At 35.7% G+C, this 19153-nt stretch overlaps 2 protein-coding genes and 1 long non-coding RNA gene across 7 annotated transcripts; 2 read left to right on the top strand and 1 right to left on the bottom strand.

Moving 5' to 3' along the window:
* The first annotated feature begins 79 nt into the window (after positions 1-79).
* On the top strand, positions 80-1850 carry LOC110846836. Of its 2 annotated transcripts, XM_035850450.1 has the most exons (6): positions 80-215; positions 291-437; positions 511-766; positions 848-960; positions 1042-1164; positions 1251-1850. In XM_035850450.1, exons 1-6 carry the CDS (start codon positions 150-152, stop codon positions 1416-1418), a joined length of 873 nt encoding a protein of 290 aa, XP_035706343.1. In that variant the 5' UTR covers positions 80-149; the 3' UTR covers positions 1419-1850. The 2 variants fall into 2 exon arrangements, with proteins under 2 accessions (XP_035706343.1, XP_021949368.2); XM_022093676.2 differs by having other exon boundaries at positions 1042-1850.
* Positions 1851-2252: 402 nt separating this feature from the next.
* LOC110847349 (long-chain fatty acid transport protein 4) lies at positions 2253-19086 on the top strand. Of its 4 annotated transcripts, none has more exons than XM_022094279.2 (18): positions 2253-2488; positions 14046-14595; positions 14753-14922; positions 14988-15077; positions 15149-15183; positions 15302-15327; positions 15402-15527; positions 15606-15717; positions 15797-15994; positions 16096-16129; positions 16204-16307; positions 16398-16495; positions 16584-16681; positions 16777-16871; positions 16940-17224; positions 17317-17587; positions 17663-17703; positions 17786-19086. In XM_022094279.2, exons 1-18 carry the CDS (start codon positions 2412-2414, stop codon positions 17935-17937), a joined length of 2562 nt encoding a protein of 853 aa, XP_021949971.1. In that variant the 5' UTR covers positions 2253-2411; the 3' UTR covers positions 17938-19086. The 4 variants fall into 4 exon arrangements, with proteins under 4 accessions (XP_021949971.1, XP_035706330.1, XP_035706329.1 ...); XM_035850437.1 differs by lacking the exon at positions 2253-2488 and adding an exon at positions 5759-6426; XM_035850436.1 differs by lacking the exon at positions 2253-2488 and adding an exon at positions 11289-11949.
* Positions 2258-3660, bottom strand: LOC118435112. The gene is made up of 2 exons (XR_004834513.1): positions 3224-3660; positions 2258-3104 (listed from the first exon to the last, which is right to left on the bottom strand). It is a non-coding gene; the product is annotated as an uncharacterized LOC118435112 (long non-coding RNA).
* Positions 19087-19153: the final 67 nt, after the last annotated feature.

Below are 19153 nucleotides of genomic sequence, written 5' to 3'. Positions count from 1 at the left end.
TAGCAGTTTATTTGAGAACTTTGTTGAGGAACTCATGGGAACAAGAGAAGAAGTTACCCATGTAAATGGAACAAGACTTGGATAACATGCTTTTGAAAAACGTATGTTGGGAGGTTTCTGGTGATAGTTGGTTGATTTTTTAAGATAAAATGAGTGACTTTCAAGAACCTCCTTTGGACGTAAAGCCAAACAGCCCAAACAGTCCTGATGAAGATGTATGCAATTCATATTGTAACCTAATTTTGAAATACTGGCCCCTTGAAATGCACATAATTAACCAATATTTTTAGAAAACAAACATACGATGGCTAGTTTGGCACAGTAATTGCATGCTTTTCGGGACTTTGGTGCTTACCCCACTGGGAATGGTTGTCTCCCGATATTTCAAGGATACATGGACACTCACACCTTTCTTTGACAGACCTATCTGGCAATTGGTAATGTAATTATTATCGATTACATTTTAAAATATAGGGTTAATTTTCATCAACTAAAACCAAACAATTCTAGGTCCACATTGTGTATATGATTTCCGCTTTTGTGATCATGGTCATCGGTGTCGTTTTGGGAATGGTCTACGGTTCATCGATAATCAGGGATTACACTGGCGATGAAAATGTCCACCGCTTGATTGGGTGGTTAACCTTAGGCTTGTTTGGAATTCAACTATTTGCAGGAATTTGGTTGCCCAATGCTGATGAAAGCTATCGATACATTTTTCGTATCGCGCACTGTGCAATAGGAAGGATTACAAGCTTTGTTCTTTGTAATTTATTTTTTAATTGACAAGGAATTTATTACAAAATATTTCTAACTAGTGTGATTAGTAACTAGAGCCGAATTTCAGTGATTCTTTCTCTCTTGTCTGGAATGCTGACTGCTGCACAGTTTCCATATTTCTCAAGCGTCATCATACTATTTTGGATCCTGTTTGCTGTTGTGATGCATATATGTTTTGCGGTACAATTTCTCGATTGCAAGCCGCATATCAATTCATATTCCCATCATTTCCTACAAATTTTATTTTATATTGTCCAATAGTATTTCATGCACGAGGATGACAAGGAAATTTTATCGCTGGAAGAAGATGGCTTTCTAATGTACTACCGCACCTTCCTCCCACTTCCACTGCCTGCTTTAACGAACAAGAAGCACAAACTTCGCGTACTGTCCGACCAAGCTTTTTATTTTCTAATGATGTTATTTTTGATCACCAGTATTTCTGACTACAAATTTTGCATGATAAATAGGGAGCAAGCTTACGACTCATATTATATTTATGGTTTCAATTTGGAGCGGCTGCAGCCTTCATCGCAATTTTCATATCGAATTCGGAAGGATATGGAGAATACCATTGCAATGTTTGGGAATTTATCCAGTTCAACTGTTCCAGCTATGTGCCCCATATTCGATACTGAAGTAATATTGCTAATTAAAATGTCAGAGTTTACTGGATCTATGGGACTAGTTTCATAAATGATTATATAAATCGTGCATGTGACTCGCAAACTTCCAAAAAATATTTTCATTCAATTTTACGTGTATGACATCATTACAATAAGAATGAATACCTCTGGACCGGTTTTATCATGCATGAATAGTAAACAATAAACAGGCAAGATTCCCCACAAATCCTTCCTTACAATATGTACTACTAGCAGTTGAATTTGACTCGTAGTCAGCCATTAAAGTTGTTTTGGGCCCAAAGGATTACCAACCAGCTACGCAAAACAGCATTTTTTAATTATTGGGATCTTATTTAACAAGCACTTGTGACTTTCGAGAAATACTCGTCGTATCTTTAATTTGGAGAATGTATGTACATGCATATAAACGTATTCGCAGAATTCTGTATACTTGATCTGACTTACAATGTACCATAGATAAGTATGAATTTATTCTTGGAGAATGTTGGGCAGGTGTACACATAAGTATGCATTGTATGTATGTACAATATGATACTACTATTAGTTATTTAGTGATGAGATGAGAGTTAGTACGAATGTGAATGCGATTTACGTATATTTAGTACCCATGTCCAACAATACACAAAAATGAGTTAAACTGCATCTGACTCGACGTAACGCAAATCTTGAAGGTAAATGAGTTCACTAGGTTCTTTTGTGTTGCATAATATTTTATCTTTGTTGGACTCCTCAGTGTCAGCAATGGCGAGGATTCATTCAAATGTGTGTAATATTAAGGCAGTTAAAGTCTCTAGACTCTAGAATACATTTATATGGATTACATAGATTAGTTTATTTTAAATTTGTAGCCATTTAATTGGTAGAAAAGTGAAGAAAAACGTTAACAAAAAGTATCAACTAAATATATTTTAATTTAAGTTACTTATTTTAAGTAATTGTTTCTGAAAATTACACAAGTTCAAGAATCAACCCAGCACCCACAACATGTCGGAAAAGATTGAGAATTTTACACGATGGATATCGGCGGACCCAGCCATGTTCGCTCTTTGCTTGGAACGAAGGTAAGCACATGCACAATGGGGATTTTTCAATTCCTTTAATTTTGGTATGGCATCAATTTCAGCCGTTGTGGCTGGTACAATAGACATGGTGTGGGTGAAATTAACCGTGTCAAGTGTGATGTTTGAAAAATACGACATTTCCAAAGTCGGATCAACAGGGAGAGCGTTTTTTATAAGTTGAAAATTGCTAGGTATTCCAATCGTTGAACAAATAGTTGGAATCCTGTCACAATTTTTCTTTAGACTGGCTAAAATATCTAATGGCTCGTTTCGGTCTAAGGAATCGGTGAAAGAGAAGGAATCGATTGTATCTATTACCACAAGTGAAATTTTGCGGTCTTTCTTAGCCAATTTCTTCAACACTGAACAATCATCAAATGCAACTGTAAGCATAAATTCTTCAACGGAAAAACAATTAACTATAATCAGACGATCCAAGTATGTTGCTAATTCTGGAGTCTGATGCATAATTTGAGGAAGGGGAAGACATTTGTCAGCGTCGCTAATTTCTGTTCCAAATTTTTCACGGAGCAGCATTCCAATCAAGTTCCTCATCGAGAACTGATGAGAAGTGTTAATAAACACAGCTTTTTTCTTAGGAAATTTTACCAGCATCCTGAAATGGATTTATGTTCATACATTCATCACTATTTTCATACACACGAGCATAATTATGCATTCATGGGGTTCCGAAAAATAGTTGATACATATGAAGTTATATAATTGTGTACTTACTGGACAATGAAATAAGTAAGCAAATAAGTTTTTCCACAATTCTCTGGTCCCTTAACTTCAACAATACTTCCCGGTTGAAGTCCTAGAAATTAGAGAAAAAAATAACGGAACAATTTTATTAAAATAAAGTCGCATTAACCCAAACTTAGTATTTAGAGCTTCTTTCCGAAATATTGCAAGATTAGAATTTCTACAGTTTCATGCCCTCATATATCCATGATCTTGCAATAAACCAGAATTAGCACGGATCTTTAAACTTCTACATTAATCTCATGTCGAGACAGGTAAAACGCTTGTAGTAGACATGTAGTTAGTTCAGTGACCATGACCATCTTACGAAAAACTGCTCAATTCCATCTTATTTAATAAGTTGATGTGACGTGTCGAGCAGGAGTTTCAAGTATACAGTACGGAAAATAACCCGCTTATGACCAACAACACTGCCAAAAAATTAGACAAGCTTAAAAGTTTTTACCATCAGGGAAAAACCGGCTGTCAAGGTCTAGAGCAGCGTAGATCCGCGAACGTGGTGTAGTTTCAGTGGTAGCTCCTTCATCTTCAAACCCAAAAAATGGTCCAGATGAATTTACTCTCGGAATCTCGGAAGGCTGAGATGACGAAGCGTCGTGGTTGATATTTTTTGCCAGTTCACCAGAAGATTGTGTGGTTTCATTGTTCTCAGAATCCATTATTCTCTCTGACATACGAAAAAGTTGCAATCACTGAAGAAACCTAAAATTAAGTAGCATTATATATAAACACCTTGCACATATTATGTAATCATTATTCTCCAATGTCATTGTCATGAGTAAATCCCAAATGATGATGATGAAGTGCTGAAAAATTGCAAAATCCTTCTTGTTATGTATGTGAGCTTTTGAAACACTTTTTGAACTTCAGTCAAGGCTCAATTTATTTACGCTAGGATGAGCATCAGCAACATCATATCATGATCATCATGCCTCCCCAGTTGAATTCATCAGCACTTGCAGTCCCCATTACTCACAGGTGTGCGAATAACAAGTTGACTGGATGTCGCAATCCTCACCAATTCACTTTCCTTTTGCAATACTTCAAGCAAGGTGTGCTACCAAAGAGTGGTCAATGGTCACTTATACGCAAAGATTGGAAAGATGCACTGCGTGGTACTCCACACAAGAACGAATAATTATGGCAAAGCACGTACAGCAAAGAAGTGTTACGATCTCTGTGCCTTAGGTGACCTCGACCCTAAAGCACGGTTACCTCTCCTACTTGTAAAACTATTATTAAATAAGTTGTTGCGTGGTAGAAGTAGAGGAAAAAATACTGATATGCCCAATATGATCTATACAGCCAGTTTGACCCTTGGACATTGAATCATAATCGTCACCCCTTTATATCTACCCATTTGTAAATTGAACTTCATCTGTAAGTGCTAAATGACATGCCGTGGTGACCCTTTACACAACGGGTCTAGAGGATGTTTTTCCATAAAATAATGACTCGTACAAAGCAAGCAACCTCGCTTCTAAAACAACGAGTATCACGTAATTTTTCTGTGTTGTACCTCGATTTTCGAGTACTGCCATTAAAATACTATGCACATGCTCTTAAATTATATGATCCTCTATGAGTGAAGCATGAAGCTGCTAATGTTTTTGGAAATAACTCAAAAGTTTTTGTTTTGGATTCTACTTGATGACATGACTGGTAAAAAAGAACGATATCAAAATGCGACTTATTATTCGTACATATGTACTTTTATACCTCTTGTTTTGTGCAGATACATTTAAATCCTAAGAGGGGCTTATTGTTTTGAGTGTTAATAATAAAGTATACACGAGTTAAAAGATGAAACAGTTCCGGTAGACTAACTTCTCAAGGTGAAAGAACAAACCAACCACAACTATATATGTATAATTCATACCTACATATTTATTTACGCTTAAATATGTACGTAGGTATAATTATTTAAGATAATCAAATGCATGCATGTGAATGCAGTAGGTAGATTGAGCTGGGATAAATGCATGCGTCCATGCAAATATGTACATGGAAAACTTGAGAATAAGTAGTTTAGTCTAACTGCGAGATTTATCAAACCCAATTTTGTTTTGCGAATTATAGCATAGTATTTTTATGATGTAGTAGCAGTGTGGATTACTGAGTGAGTCGTATACAAGCTGACCAAATAATATTAAGAATGCAATTAAAGGTGTTAATTTTGTGCTAATTGACAGATTGGAACATTGAATCGCCATTGATTCATGAATAATATCGGTTTGTTTGAAGTCAAACAATGCATATAATGCCATTTCATATAATAATTAATTTAGCGGATGATATGCAAACCTGTATCATGAGAATTGGTCACCAAAATGTTTTCTATACGAGAAGCTCGTAGTGTTGGGGTGAGGGACAAAACCCGGGTTTTTTGCATTTAGTGGGAGTAGTGGAGCAGGGTGTTGATAAGAATGTATTCACATATCCACTATATTCGAGACCACGAGGTTTTTGGAAGGAATTACACATGTTTTGGCAAACATTTTTCCGCACATGCGAATCGACCTGGTGAACATTAAAAGATTCCGGAGCGATTCAACAAAATTGAACAGACTAAATATGTTTCATTTAACCAAAGTGTGCATGGAATCAGTCTCGTATATGGTTTTACCTATAACTGTATAAAAGCATCAGATAAGAGTCACCCCAATCCAATTACACGTACATATTTACAATGGTTGTGTAACGGCGATGTTTATTAATACACACACGCCGTTTAAAGCAGGTTATTGTAGGAAAACATATATTTCCAGTGCACAACCACCACTACTGCCGAAGCCAAATAGGAATTCCGTCATTTTAGGTTCAAGTCACATGGTTCCTTCGAAGGGAAAAAAAGTTGTGCTTTTTCTATATCCAGCCAGCTTTCTTAAATAGTAGTTGGTTATATATACGAGTGTTGGGTGGGTGGTAAAGTTTCAAAGTTACTAGAAGGAGAGAGAGTTAAATAATTTCACAAAACCGGCACTTACATAATACCGACGCAAATACAGAGTCCATGTTGGCGATTAGCCCGTTAACATAGGAAAACAACATACAATTTTTGCGACACAAACCCCCTGAATGCTGAATGAGAATTATCAAATATTCACTATAATCACATGTTGACAAACCGTATTAAAGAATTAGTGCGGACAATCAATGGATTCTCACTCCAGGTAAGGTGTTTGAGATATAATTAACCATAGTGTATAGTAAATTAATATTGAGATATTTACCTGCTCAAGTTCTACAGACGACTAGTCTAATTGCGAAATTCGAAATAATATTGCTGCTGATCGATCAAATCACAGCTACCGGTCACCAGTAGAATTTGTTGATCAACACTAAAATCGTAGGAGCAATTAAATTGTGCAGCTGCCGGTTAAATATATTAGTGCAAATACGGCGCCCCAACAATAACATAAATTTCAATGGTTGGATGACTATTAGATTGCTGTATTGCATAATATATATCCAAGTCTTCATTTGCATTATGCATTCTTTTCGCTTGTGAAATTTTGCACCTGTCCAGCGGATATATGGATATGGATGGACGAATGAAAGAAGAAAAATTAATTATAACCCAATTTGCAATTCATTTTCATTAAGCCAATTGATTAAATTAATAGTGAGATTTGTATTTTAGACTAGAAAGGTAAGATTATGTATGTCAGTTGTCAAAGTTTCACCTCAATGATGCATTTTGCTCTTTATCACTGCTTTAATTTTGCTATGCATCAGTTAGTCATCTTCTCAAGTGCATGACAAAGAGTGATTAATTATGAATTACTTTATCAGTTGGAAGCTGGACGGGACCTGAAAATTGCGCATTAATGTATTAATAAGAATAATACAGGATGAGGGATGATGAATGTCAAGTACGTATGTGTATACTGGGTCATAAATGGGCGTTTCGTCTATTATCGACATATCATTGACTTCCAAAAGATAATATTGCATATTGCTGATGACTTATGTTGATACTTATCCAGTTTTGCTCAGGGTTCAAGTTAGTTGGCACTTACTCATAATATGAATCATCTTAAATACATATTAAATATTACATTAAATACATATTAAATATTAAATATTACACATCTTAAATACATGATATTTTTGCCTGATGAAGAAATTCTGTATGAATATCGAAAGCTTGCAACAATAAATACTTCAAGTTAAAATGTCCTCTGATGCCGATGTAATGGATCAATTAAATACATATTATTGGCATTAGTGTTTATTTTCCGTTTGTGTTTTAGTAATGACGACATTATCACTTCCCTAGTTGTTTTGTCCACGACTATATATGCGCAATAAAATAATAACCAAAAACAGACTAAATGCGAATCTCTGTAGGTAAACACTACACATAATTAACAATGGTACTAATATTTATTGCATAATCCTTTCCTATCTACTTCCACTCATCGCAAACCTTCACTAAAAATAATGAAGAGGCCAAAGGTCTTTGGAGGCAAACATTTTCGTTTGGCCAGTCTTGAGGCTTAATTTGATTGGACCTTAAGATATTTGCTACATTACTCCTCATATTTTAATCCTTAGCATATTTGAAGATGCAACGCCACAGTTCCTGCGTTTGATGGATTTTACTTATCTCAAGGGTATAGATCCGAGTTTATTTGTCCCTTGAATGAGCGACAATGACATTCACTTGACTTTATTGGTGGATTACTTACACATATGCATGAGGTTGTTAAAAATCATGCAAAATAATTTGTTGTAGGTATGTACTTGTGTAATATCAACTCAGTTTTTCTTTTCCCTCCCGCGCTGGTATCCTTCCCATGCTATTAGTATGGCAGGGATACGAAGCGGGAATCAAATTTTTGGTGAAGTAATTCTGAGTCAGTAGTATGTGTAGACGAAGACAATGCATTTCGTCTCAATTAAAACTTCCTCGCATATTCATTACACAATCGGCACAAGAAAACGTGTTTTTCTTTTGCTATTGCAAAAATTTTGAATTTAGATCATTCGACAAAAAAGAAGCACACTGCATTATTATGAATTAATCTGCAACAAATTGATCAAATTATACACATGATAGGAATGTATTCGTCATGTTATTGTAGTGTGCATTCTCTCTGCAATAATTTTCAGAACAATATCTTTTTTTCAAAACTGCATCCTCCATCACGTAATCTATCGCTATCGAGAATCGAATGGTCAAACAGATTCTTGTGACCCATTTTTCTTCAAAATATGCCAACTCTACGTACACACAATGCCGATAATATGCATGCACGCGAAAAAATGGACAAGGAAGCTTGGACTGATAGGTGGTTGGAGGAGCAAATAAAAGATTGTAATTTTTCAACAACGCTTATTAACATTATTATTATGTGACCGCTGTTGGTTGATCACACTTGTTCTTCTGCATACAACCTTTTTGTTGGTCGTGTAGTACACACACAGTCGCCGAGCTAATGACAACTTGCATGTTGTGTTATTCACTGTCGTGTAGTAACTATTTGCAAATATTACTGCGAAACCATCGTATGTATGCTTGCTTACTTACAGCATGCATCTTTACTAGAGGATAAAAAATTACGTGTTCACAAACTGAAGTCTGATTTCCCTTTTATGGGACAGACAGACACATTTATAGAGAATAATTGGGTTTCTTCACGTTGTTATCGGTTAGCTATTCAGTTGATGTTGATGTAATAATGGATGGATGGATGGGATGAATGAAATGAAAGAGAAATTGTGGGTCCCTTGCTTATTATTAAATAAGTGCTGTGCTATGTGTGATGCTATTTTCACTGATGTGCATTGTCTATTCTATTATTATTACTGCTGTTGGTTCTTCACGGGCGAGGTATAACGGTGAAGAGAGATAAGATTCACTTCTCCTTTTCTTCCGTCACCCACATATTTTGCATTGCATGATGATTTTATAACAGCATTTGGTAACGCACAGCCAAAATATCATTGACAAAGATAAACCAGGACGACTGCATCTTGCATATTTCATACGGAAGGTGGTTTATCTTGCTAAAAGGATTTGGTAAGTCTGATCTCTCTCTACGTAGATATTTGGTCGTCTGCACTCTGTCGTGTCGTTGAAATTACTCACTATTACGATGCAGCTATATAACTCCAGCCTCTGCTGAGTTGAGTTGCACTACTGTTGACTGTTGAGTTACACTACATGCAACCTCAGCAATCTTGACTTGACAAACTCTCACTCTCTCTAAAGTTAATATTAGACCTGCCTAATAATACCTGCCCATATACCTTCTGCTGCAGCATCCGTGTTCCTGTGTCTTTAGTTTTTTAGCCCGAGCCAGGGCTTATGTACCCGTTATGTCTGTCTGTCTGTCCGTCCGTCCGTCTGTCTTCGCGATAACTCTCTTCAAACTCAACCGATCGACTTGAAATTTTTACCACATCTATATCTACCCAAAAGACAAATCAAGTTCGAAGATGAGCCGAATCGGTCAAGTGGTTGGCCGGTGGGGGCCATATGGGTGGTGGGGTTATTATGCATCAAATTTTCAAAATTGTTGTAGAAAGCTGAAATTTGGTAAATATGTAACTAATGGCTTCTAATGAAAAGATATGAAGTGAATTTGCGAAAATTTTTATCTGGAGGGACCCTATGGGGTCACTCAAACTGATTTTTCAAAATCGTCCAATTAAGCTGAAATTTGGTATGGAAGTCGATAGCAGCTTATAATGGGAGTTTATGATGTACAATTTTGAAAATTTTGACCCAGAGGAACCCGGTGGGGTGACCCATACTGATTTTGCAAAATCACTCAATTAAGCTGAATTTTGGCGTAAAGATTGGTAAACAAATTCTAGTTGTACCCACCCTGGCTCGGGCTAAGCAAAGCTGCACTGTAGGTTTTATGCATATTATTCATACGAATGCGGCAGGGTTATGGCAAATCTTTCTTTTGTGATGAAGGATAAACCACCACTAAATTGTAGTGATTATTATTAAATACACAAGTAGCATTGTTGAAGATTAAGCAACTTAATGTCTGAATGCAATGTTAATAATTATCATAAGTTTGCTGGTGATAATCTGATACGAGGTATTGCCAAATTATATCAAGCATTCTTTCTCTATTATTGCATCCAGGTCCAAGACCTTGCGTTATCTTTACAGTTCTTAATTAGCAGCAAATGTCAGGTGTGAAACTGCTTCCAAGAAATTATTAAAAGCGGCTGGACTTTTCAGTAGTAAAGTCATGATTCATGAATGAAGCGTTGTAGGAGTTTGTAGCATATTATTAGTAGTAAGTTGCAAAAAGATTACTCGGGTTGTTTTTGCGGTATGACTAAACATGTAAGTTAATTAGTTGTAGTGACAATGAATGCAATAGCGAAAAGTTAATGGTATTCGCGTGCAATGAGATTCGTTTCGGTAACCCATATTTGGTTGAATAATAATAATAGCTATGCGCGATCATACTAAATTACTAGTTTTTCTACAAATATAATAGGGGAGCGACTTAAAGTGATAAGAATGACCTCTGAAAGTTTTATTAATTATGTATGAATATTGTCCTGCGCCGGTTTATGTCACGGTCATTATTCTAGATATCGTAGAGATTGTATTTATGCACAATTTCGACATAGTATTTATAAATCTCAAGAAATGGTTTATATGCAGTCTCGTCTACGGAAGCCAGAATATAGTGGTCAGATCACCTGACACATGACTCGGCGTAGGGTACGTACTTATATGCATGCATTACGGAATTTCAAAATTTTATAGGACACACATTCCCCAACGTGTGTTGCTGAGATTCTCATTCTGAGATGATGATGAGAATAACTGGTTCCTTCTATTGCTTTGTTGATTGTTACATGGGTCAAAATTTTATAATCATATCCCTTAAAATTCAATGTGCATTTAATGTAATCGCCAAGTTTTTGTGCTATTATGTTGTAGAACGTACTACCACCACCACCACCGCCATATTATTCATTGAGTCCACCAGCATCATTTGGAGTGCCCAAACCTCTTGTCCTTATGTATTGTGTACGCACTTATGCAGTTGTGGTCAGTCCGTGTGAGAGGTGCTTTTAGTTTGGTCATCTTAGGTGAAGCTGGGTTGTTTTATTGTGAGCTAAATTTTGTTCCCATTTCTTCCTTTACTACGTCTACTTCTCTGCAGGTTGTTTTCCGTAATTTGTATATTTGTATGGTCCACCTACCGATTAAATATGTGCACTTTTCAAAATTGTTTGTTTGTGATGTGAGTGGTAATGTTCCTACAGAACACACTTTTGAAATTTATCTGTGTTTTTTCATTGTAACAACCCGGATCATCCTGATTGATTCGGGTTATCATCATAGTGTTGTGTTTCATTGATCGACATTGAGTAAATAGTGACAAAAGTGATATGATTTTGGTGTTGATTGGTGTAGCCCTGCGTATATTTTGACATGATGAGCATATAGCCCGATGGATGTTTTAACATCATGGAAAAGATTAATTTGATTGAAGGAGATACTTATTGCACCAGTCAAGGAGGTTGTTGGTAGTGTTCTTCCACTTGAATGGTCTTCCTCGTGTCCACTACACTTGCCAACCATCACGCGAAACAATAATGGTGTTCATTGTCGAGGACATCACTACTGACCACCAAGAAAGTGTGTTGAAAGTGAATTCGTTACCTTATGAAATTTCTCCCACTTTCAATGGAATCAACTTGAGGTAACTCAAAATAAATATTTGCATACAACGGATTTCCTACTCGTGGGTTGCATCATGTTTTACATACAAGTAATACCGAACCGAAGGTTTAAATATTATGTGCATGTGAGTGAATGTGGTGATGTGTGACTGCAAAATAGTAGTAAATGAAAAAGGTGGATGTTTTTAATTGTGTTCGAGTCCGACTAATAATTATGTGAATTTACTATACTTGCGTGAATCGAAGTCTTGAATTTGAATATTGGTGTTCAATTTTTCCGACGGTTGTATGTAAATTTTTTCCATGAGAGCATACCTGAGACAATTAAGACTCTTAATTTAAGAGTCGTTACTATGCATGTGCCGTACCATAATGAGACAGTCTCATGAATGTCCTAAGGTGATGGGATTTGTCTGCTGTGGCAACAAATAGTCCAGTCTCAAGTATGAGGAGAGATGCAAAATGTTCAAGGACTCCCCTTCCAAGCCTTTATTATAATTCGCATGCCATTATCATCTTGGTAATTCGCTCCCCACGCACACCTGCAATAGCACCGATAATACTCTGTCGTCCTCATTGTGCATACACGACGAGTAACAAAGAAAGCCTTGGAGAATGTCCACATTGTTGTCTGACGTACATAGATTGACGAATTTCCCAACAGGCTGGAACAACGTAGTAATCTTTCTAGTACATCTCGTGGGTTGTCACAGTTGTGTCGTGGTATTATTAGGCACATGGATAATAATTTATCCTGGTGGTCGTATCACAATTTTTTGTGTTAAATAAATAATGGTGATAATAAACAAGAAACAAATAGGCAAAATTTCCCCTAAAAAGGTACTCACAAGCTGAGAAAAAAATCGCCGTGTTTTAAATACGGGTGACGGGCGTTCCATTCATTGCAGGTTTATGTTCTCCAGGTAGTAAAACAAATAGTAAAATATTCTGAGAAAATGATATGATCCATTGGTAATTATTTATTCCAAAACTTCGGATGCAGATAAGAAATATAATTAGCATACGTACTATACACATTTACACACGTGTAGGTGTGTATTGGTTAGAAAAACTCGTTGAAAAATTCATAAGTCCGAATAATTCATGCGTACGTTGAGTTAAATTTTCTGGGTTACGTATGCTACGCACCTAAGCAGTATGATAACGACTTTCGTTTATGTTCCCCATAAAAATCTGCTAAATTTTCATTTTTAAATCACTTTTCCAATTAAAAATAATTATCAAATAAACTCTGAATTCGTCTTAAGTAAAGTTGTATAATTAATATGCAATTTTTAATGAGACTTTAACTTTCATGTTTCTCTAACTTAAATTATCAGAGTAAAGAATCCAAAAATAATTTAGTATCACAGGCATTTGGAAGATGCGGTTGCAAAATATTCTGTTCGCAACATTCATGTGAGAAATATTAGTTCCGTTTAGTAATTTTGGTATTTAGATAAGCTGAGAAATCTTAGATAACTTTCACATAAGATTTCTTAGCCCTTGCATATATTTATATTAGTTTTACATATTCTCGGTAAGTATGAGATTGAGAAGATTACTTTGGAAATACCCAGATCCGGTCGTGGGCAAGAGTCAGATTATCATTAAGGAAGTTCCGAAACCTTCAAATGATTCCTAACCTGACTTGTACTTACGCTGAACTGGTAGTTACGTTAAATGGTTGAAACTGAGAAAACTAGTTTGGCGTTGGTCATCAGTACAGATTCTGGACTGATCCACTTTTTTCTGAAGGATATTTTCCTTCACACTGACTGACAGACAGAAATCACTGTATCTACATGCTTAGTTTGATGTAAGATATTCCGTTTGCAAAGTATCAATGAGGAGGTAAATAGTTGCGATATTTTACACAAAAGTTGTCCATCACTTTAGGGTGAGATAGTATTTATTTTAAGAATCTTGGACAGGAATTACCCATGATAAAATCTCTAGAATCAGTCCAACGATCAATTTTCAATTGAAAAATATGCATAATCATTGTTCGTAACGACCATTTTTTTTTATCCACAAAGTGAAAATTTAGAAGTTATTACATAATTTCATATCGTATTGTTATTTTAGTTTCAACATGGAATTCTTATAATTACAGTTCCACTGGATCCTTCCTAGACAACGGGTGTCAGCCTGCAGACGCAGTTGTTACCAACGGAGCAATGTTCAAGTCACCCATAGTCCAAAATGGTAGCGACGCTTATCCCAGCAGTGACCTCAGAAAGTCGTCATCGTTAGCGGGAAAAATTGCAGCAGCAAATGGATACACCCTCGGCTCAGACGCTATACTTCGAAATGGCCACCATCGAAACTCACCAACAGAGTCAATAAAAAATCTAAATTCAAAAAATTCCACATTAACCACAACAAATGGATTGATATTTAAAGACAAATCTCTAAAGAAAGAAAGACCAAGTGAAGAAGTGGTTCATCAAAATGGGGGACACACACTGAAACCTGTAAATGATCAAGGCATGCTCACTGCCAAAATGCAGACCTTAAAGTCTCCTCCTCCATCGTCCGACGCTTACAACTCTAATGCAAATGGAAAGTCAAATTCCCATCATTATACGGAATCTGACTCCATATCGTCTGCAACAAAAGATTCCCATAAACATGTAGACTTTACATCTAGTGTTACAAAATACGTAAGTCACCAAGTCTATGCACACACAATAAATACTAAAATATTCATTCATAGTGACACATGACGTGTATGATATCCGGAAAATTACTGAAAATAGATTACACATTTGCTACAGATTATATTTTCCTGCATATACTTTTATTTTGATCCCTTTTCAGGTTATTCTTGGGGTAATTTTGGCCCTTGGCTTTGCTTCAGGCAGCAATTTTCAAGACTTGACACTCACAATAATTGCTCAATTTTCCACATTGGGCATTCTCTTGTGGGCAATTTATCGACACCGGAGATGGTGTCTTGCTGCTCTGAAGACTATTCCACGAGACATTGTGTAAGCGCTGAAAAGGTGAAACGATTGGTCAATGTAATTAAATAAACTCTATTGTTTGCGTATAGAGGAGCATATCGATATGGAAGAATCCTGTTGCATGTGACCTACTGTCAGCGTAAAAATTGGACCTTTCTTCACATGTTTGCTGAAAATGTGTAAATGAGGAGTTTCTAAATTCAGCATGCGAACAATAAGTTAGATTTAATGGTTATTATATTTTCTACAGGAAAAGACATCCAAACAAAGTTTGTTTTTATTTTGGTAAGTGTGTCGTACTGATGTGATACTTCTTAATTTGTATATGTACATAAGATTGACTTGACCGAATTAGTGATTGTGTAAAAAAAATGTATGAATTTACTCGAATTTGTTTTTTTAGAGGACGAAGTCTGGAGTTTTAGAGATGTAAGTTAATCGTATATCTCCAGTTATTAGTGAATTTGCTATTAATTAATTTAATTATTATTCCATCTCACTAGATCGACGAGGAAAGCAATCGAATCGCCAACTATTTTGCGTCCCAGGGACTACAAAAGGGAGAATGTGTCTCTGTTTTTATGGAAAATCGGCCAATGTACGTCTGCATATGGCTTGGACTCAGCAAAGTATGACGTGTTTATATACATGAAACATGATTCTACCAGAAAACGTATTTCATAACTTTACACCGGTATTTATTGTAGATTGGTGTGATTCCTGCTTTGATAAACTTCAACTTAAGACAACAACCACTTAAACATTGCTTCGAGGTTGCAAAGCCCAAGGCTATTATTTTTGGTCATGAATTAGGATTAGGTAAAATAAAATAAAACATTCAAAAGAATAATCCTCGTAAATTAGTAGCTTATAAAAATTTGATTTTTCTTCAATGCAGCTATCAACGAAGTTATCGAGCTCGGTCCCCTCCCAAAATGCGACCTGTATAGCACGGGACATGGCGATGAACAATTGTTGTTCAATTCGCTGGATTTGGATGTAAAAATTAAATCCTATTCCAAAGAAGCTCCAGTTATTTCCACTCCCATAAATTTTTCTGACAAGTTGCTTTACATTTTCACCTCCGGAACAACTGGTTTGTCCAATATACACATATTTTAGAGTGACCTGACGGTGTCAGGTCACTAATTGTAATTCGCCGTCAATTAATTTGTATAATACACATTCTATAATTAGGTTTGCCCAAGGCTGCCATAATTAAGCATTCTAGGTAAGCATCTCTAATGATTGATGAGACGAGGTATCTAGAAATTGGTATAATATTTTAATTCTTATTTTATAAAGATTCATCTTTTTCACGATGGGCATACACTACTTTGTCGGTATTTCTAACGATGAAGTCATTTATGACCCACTTCCGTTGTACCATACCGCCGGTGGGATGATTGGTAAGCAACCCTTGCTTTAAACCTTGATTTGCAATACTAATCATAAGTTGGTGCCCTAATTTTTAAATGTATTGGTGTATTGATTCACAGGCGTTGGTCAAGCATTGATTCATGGATGTACAGCAGTTCTCCGAAGGAAGTTTTCTGCATCTTCGTACTTTAAAGACTGCGCAAGATACAACTGCACTGTATGATGCTATTTTATTTATTTATATTTCGCACATGATATCAGAGACATTATGCACATAATTTATTTACACATATTCCTCTTTTAAGGCCGCCCAATATATTGGAGAAATTTGTCGCTATCTACTGTGCCAGCCTCCAAATTCGAGTGATAAAAATCACCAAGTTCGTTTAATGTTTGGAAATGGGTGAGTTTAATAAATTTGGAGACCAAACATCAAACTGACGCAGCAGAATAATTTCATAAGCAATGTAATAATATTTTTTTTATTTTGTTTGCTAGTCTTCGTCCTCAAATCTGGGAAAAATTTGCCAGTCGATTCAATATTTCCATCATCTCAGAATTTTATGGAGCAACAGAAGGAAATTGCAATATAAGTATGTCATTTCAATTTATACATGACTATTAGAAACTATAGACTCACTAATATAATTCCATATTTCAGTTAATATTGACAATCACGTTGGATCTGTTGGGTTTATATCCATAATTCTTCCATTTATCTACCCCGTAACACTCATTCGAGTTGATGAAGCAACAGGCGAAGTTATGCGTGACCCCAGGACAGGATTAGTCTTAAGATGCAAACCCAATGAGCCAGGAGAATTGGTTGGAAAAATCGTTCCGAACCATCCCGTCCGAGAATTTGATGGCTATGCAGATTCCAACGCAACTACCAAGAAAATAGTCACCGATGTATTCCGCAAGGGCGATGCCGCTTTCAGAACAGGTATAATACGTAAATAAATCTGCATACGTAGCATATGCCGCATTACGAATGTACATACATAAATATTACACGTTACTTATATTTCATTTTAGGGGATGTTCTTATCATGGACGAGTGTGGATACTTTTACTTCAAGGATCGGACAGGAGACACATTTCGATGGAAGGGAGAAAATTGTTCTACTGCCGAAGTTGAAGCAGTTGTTAGTAACGTGTGCGGATTAAAGGACGCTGTGTGTTATGGTGTTGAAATTCCCTTCACAGACGGCAGAGCAGGAATGGCCGCTATTTTGGACCCTGATGCTTCCCTGGATTTTGATTCTTTAGCTCATGGAGTCACAAAGTCTTTGCCATCTTACGCTCGGTAAGTACAAACTGCTAACAAGCTCATTCAGTTTTACAAATCAATAACTTTATTTCAACCTTGTTTCAATTTCAGTCCACTATTTGTAAGAATTGTGAAGCACTTGGACATGACAGGTATTTAAACTAAATTAATTACTACTAATGCATTTTTAGCATGAAAGTAATTAGCAATGTTTATGTTTAATTCAATTTAAAGGCACGTACAAAATGAAAAAGATTGATCTACAAAAGGAGGGTTTCGACGTTACCAAAATCTCTGATGGGATATTTTTCCTATGCAATGGAAAATACGTGCGAATGGACAATGAACTGTACTCAAAAATTATATCCGGCTATCTTCGACTATAATGAGTGCACTACAACATAAAACGATTTAGGAGCAACTATTCAAATTAATTATGTATCTTACTTAACTAGCGAGCTTGGCCTTTGAAATTACGATTAGAGAAATATGAAATATGTAGCATAGCAAAGAAAGAAAGCCCACATAAGGAAAACTACTTAATATGTCTTTGCTTCGGCTTCTGCCTTTGATGCTCAATTCCGTCACATATTCAGCATTATATTTGTTGTAATATGTATTTAGTAGTATTGTTGATAAATTAAATATTCCTTCAGCTTCCTATATACCAACTACTTAGTATGATTTGTACAATAACAATTTTTACAATGCGTTAGGTTATAGGGTATATGTAGATTATGTATCAGCGTAAAGACTTGAATTTTGCGAAAATATTATTCTAATCAACAGAATAGGAATCAAAATAGACAGCTAGTCTAAAGATCACTATTCAAATTAGTTGGCGTCGCAGGTCTCGTCGTCGACTACGCCTTTTTGCAATGCAGCAAGTACATACTTATTAAAAATACGAATGCCTTTGGAAATGACTATTATACATAATTATACATACTATATTTACTTACAGAGCAATGACATTCATATTTGTTATCCCAGTAGATAAATCCTTGGGATGATGGCTAGAAAGAAATTAATGAGACAGGAAAAAATGCATTTTATCACTTTTGACTTATCAATTTTTAAACCAGGAGATAAATATGTACTACTACATATACATTAATGTATATGTCTGTCCTGCTGGCTGTACCACACAAATGAAATTCAACTCGACTGAATTGTACAATATCGAATGAATCGAGAAATTTTATGAAATTACGCGTTTGATTTAGGTATGATTTTTAACTTATATGTAAAACTGATGTTTCCTACCGACATGTATGTACTTTATTATAAGCTACATACATACTTTTATCTACAAATTATTCCAGCGTCTTATTAGTATTTTATTTTATTATCTTAGTCACGTATACCGCTCATAATATTATCGTCCACTTTCTGTAATTGCCAACCCCTGAGACGTACTTTTATATGTGTGACATGCATAATAATATGGTAAACGATACTGAAATTATTATGCTGTTGAAATTGTCGCAATCATGAAGAACAATGCAAAATAAAACGAAAATACTAAAATTAAACCTCGCATGTTTTTTATACCCACCATTTCACACAATGCTGTATGCATTCATACAAAGAAAACGCAGA

The sequence above is a fragment of the Folsomia candida genome, unplaced genomic scaffold (assembly GCF_002217175.1).
Source record: "Folsomia candida strain VU population unplaced genomic scaffold, ASM221717v1 Fcan01_Sc003, whole genome shotgun sequence".
NCBI classification, from domain to species: domain Eukaryota; kingdom Metazoa; phylum Arthropoda; class Collembola; order Entomobryomorpha; family Isotomidae; genus Folsomia; species Folsomia candida.
The sequence above is the reverse complement of the archived record's forward strand: the minus strand, read 5'-3'. Positions and strand labels throughout refer to the sequence as shown.

Bases quoted from the DNA above. Each gene is read 5' to 3' on its own strand.
- LOC110846836 (XM_022093676.2), top strand. From the start codon at position 150: ATGAGTGACTTTCAAGAACCTCCTTTGGACGTAAAGCCAAACAGCCCA. The intron at 216-290 runs GTATGCAATTCA...CAATATTTTTAG, and splicing joins CAAACAGTCCTGATGAAGAT to AAAACAAACATACGATGGCT. The intron at 767-847 runs GTAATTTATTTT...GCCGAATTTCAG, and splicing joins GATTACAAGCTTTGTTCTTT to TGATTCTTTCTCTCTTGTCT.
- LOC110847349 (XM_035850436.1), top strand. From the start codon at position 11,843: ATGGTGTTCATTGTCGAGGACATCACTACTGACCACCAAGAAAGTGTG. The intron at 11,950-14,045 runs GTAACTCAAAAT...TTATAATTACAG, and splicing joins TTCAATGGAATCAACTTGAG to TTCCACTGGATCCTTCCTAG. The intron at 15,184-15,301 runs GTAAGTGTGTCG...TTGTTTTTTTAG, and splicing joins CAAAGTTTGTTTTTATTTTG to AGGACGAAGTCTGGAGTTTT.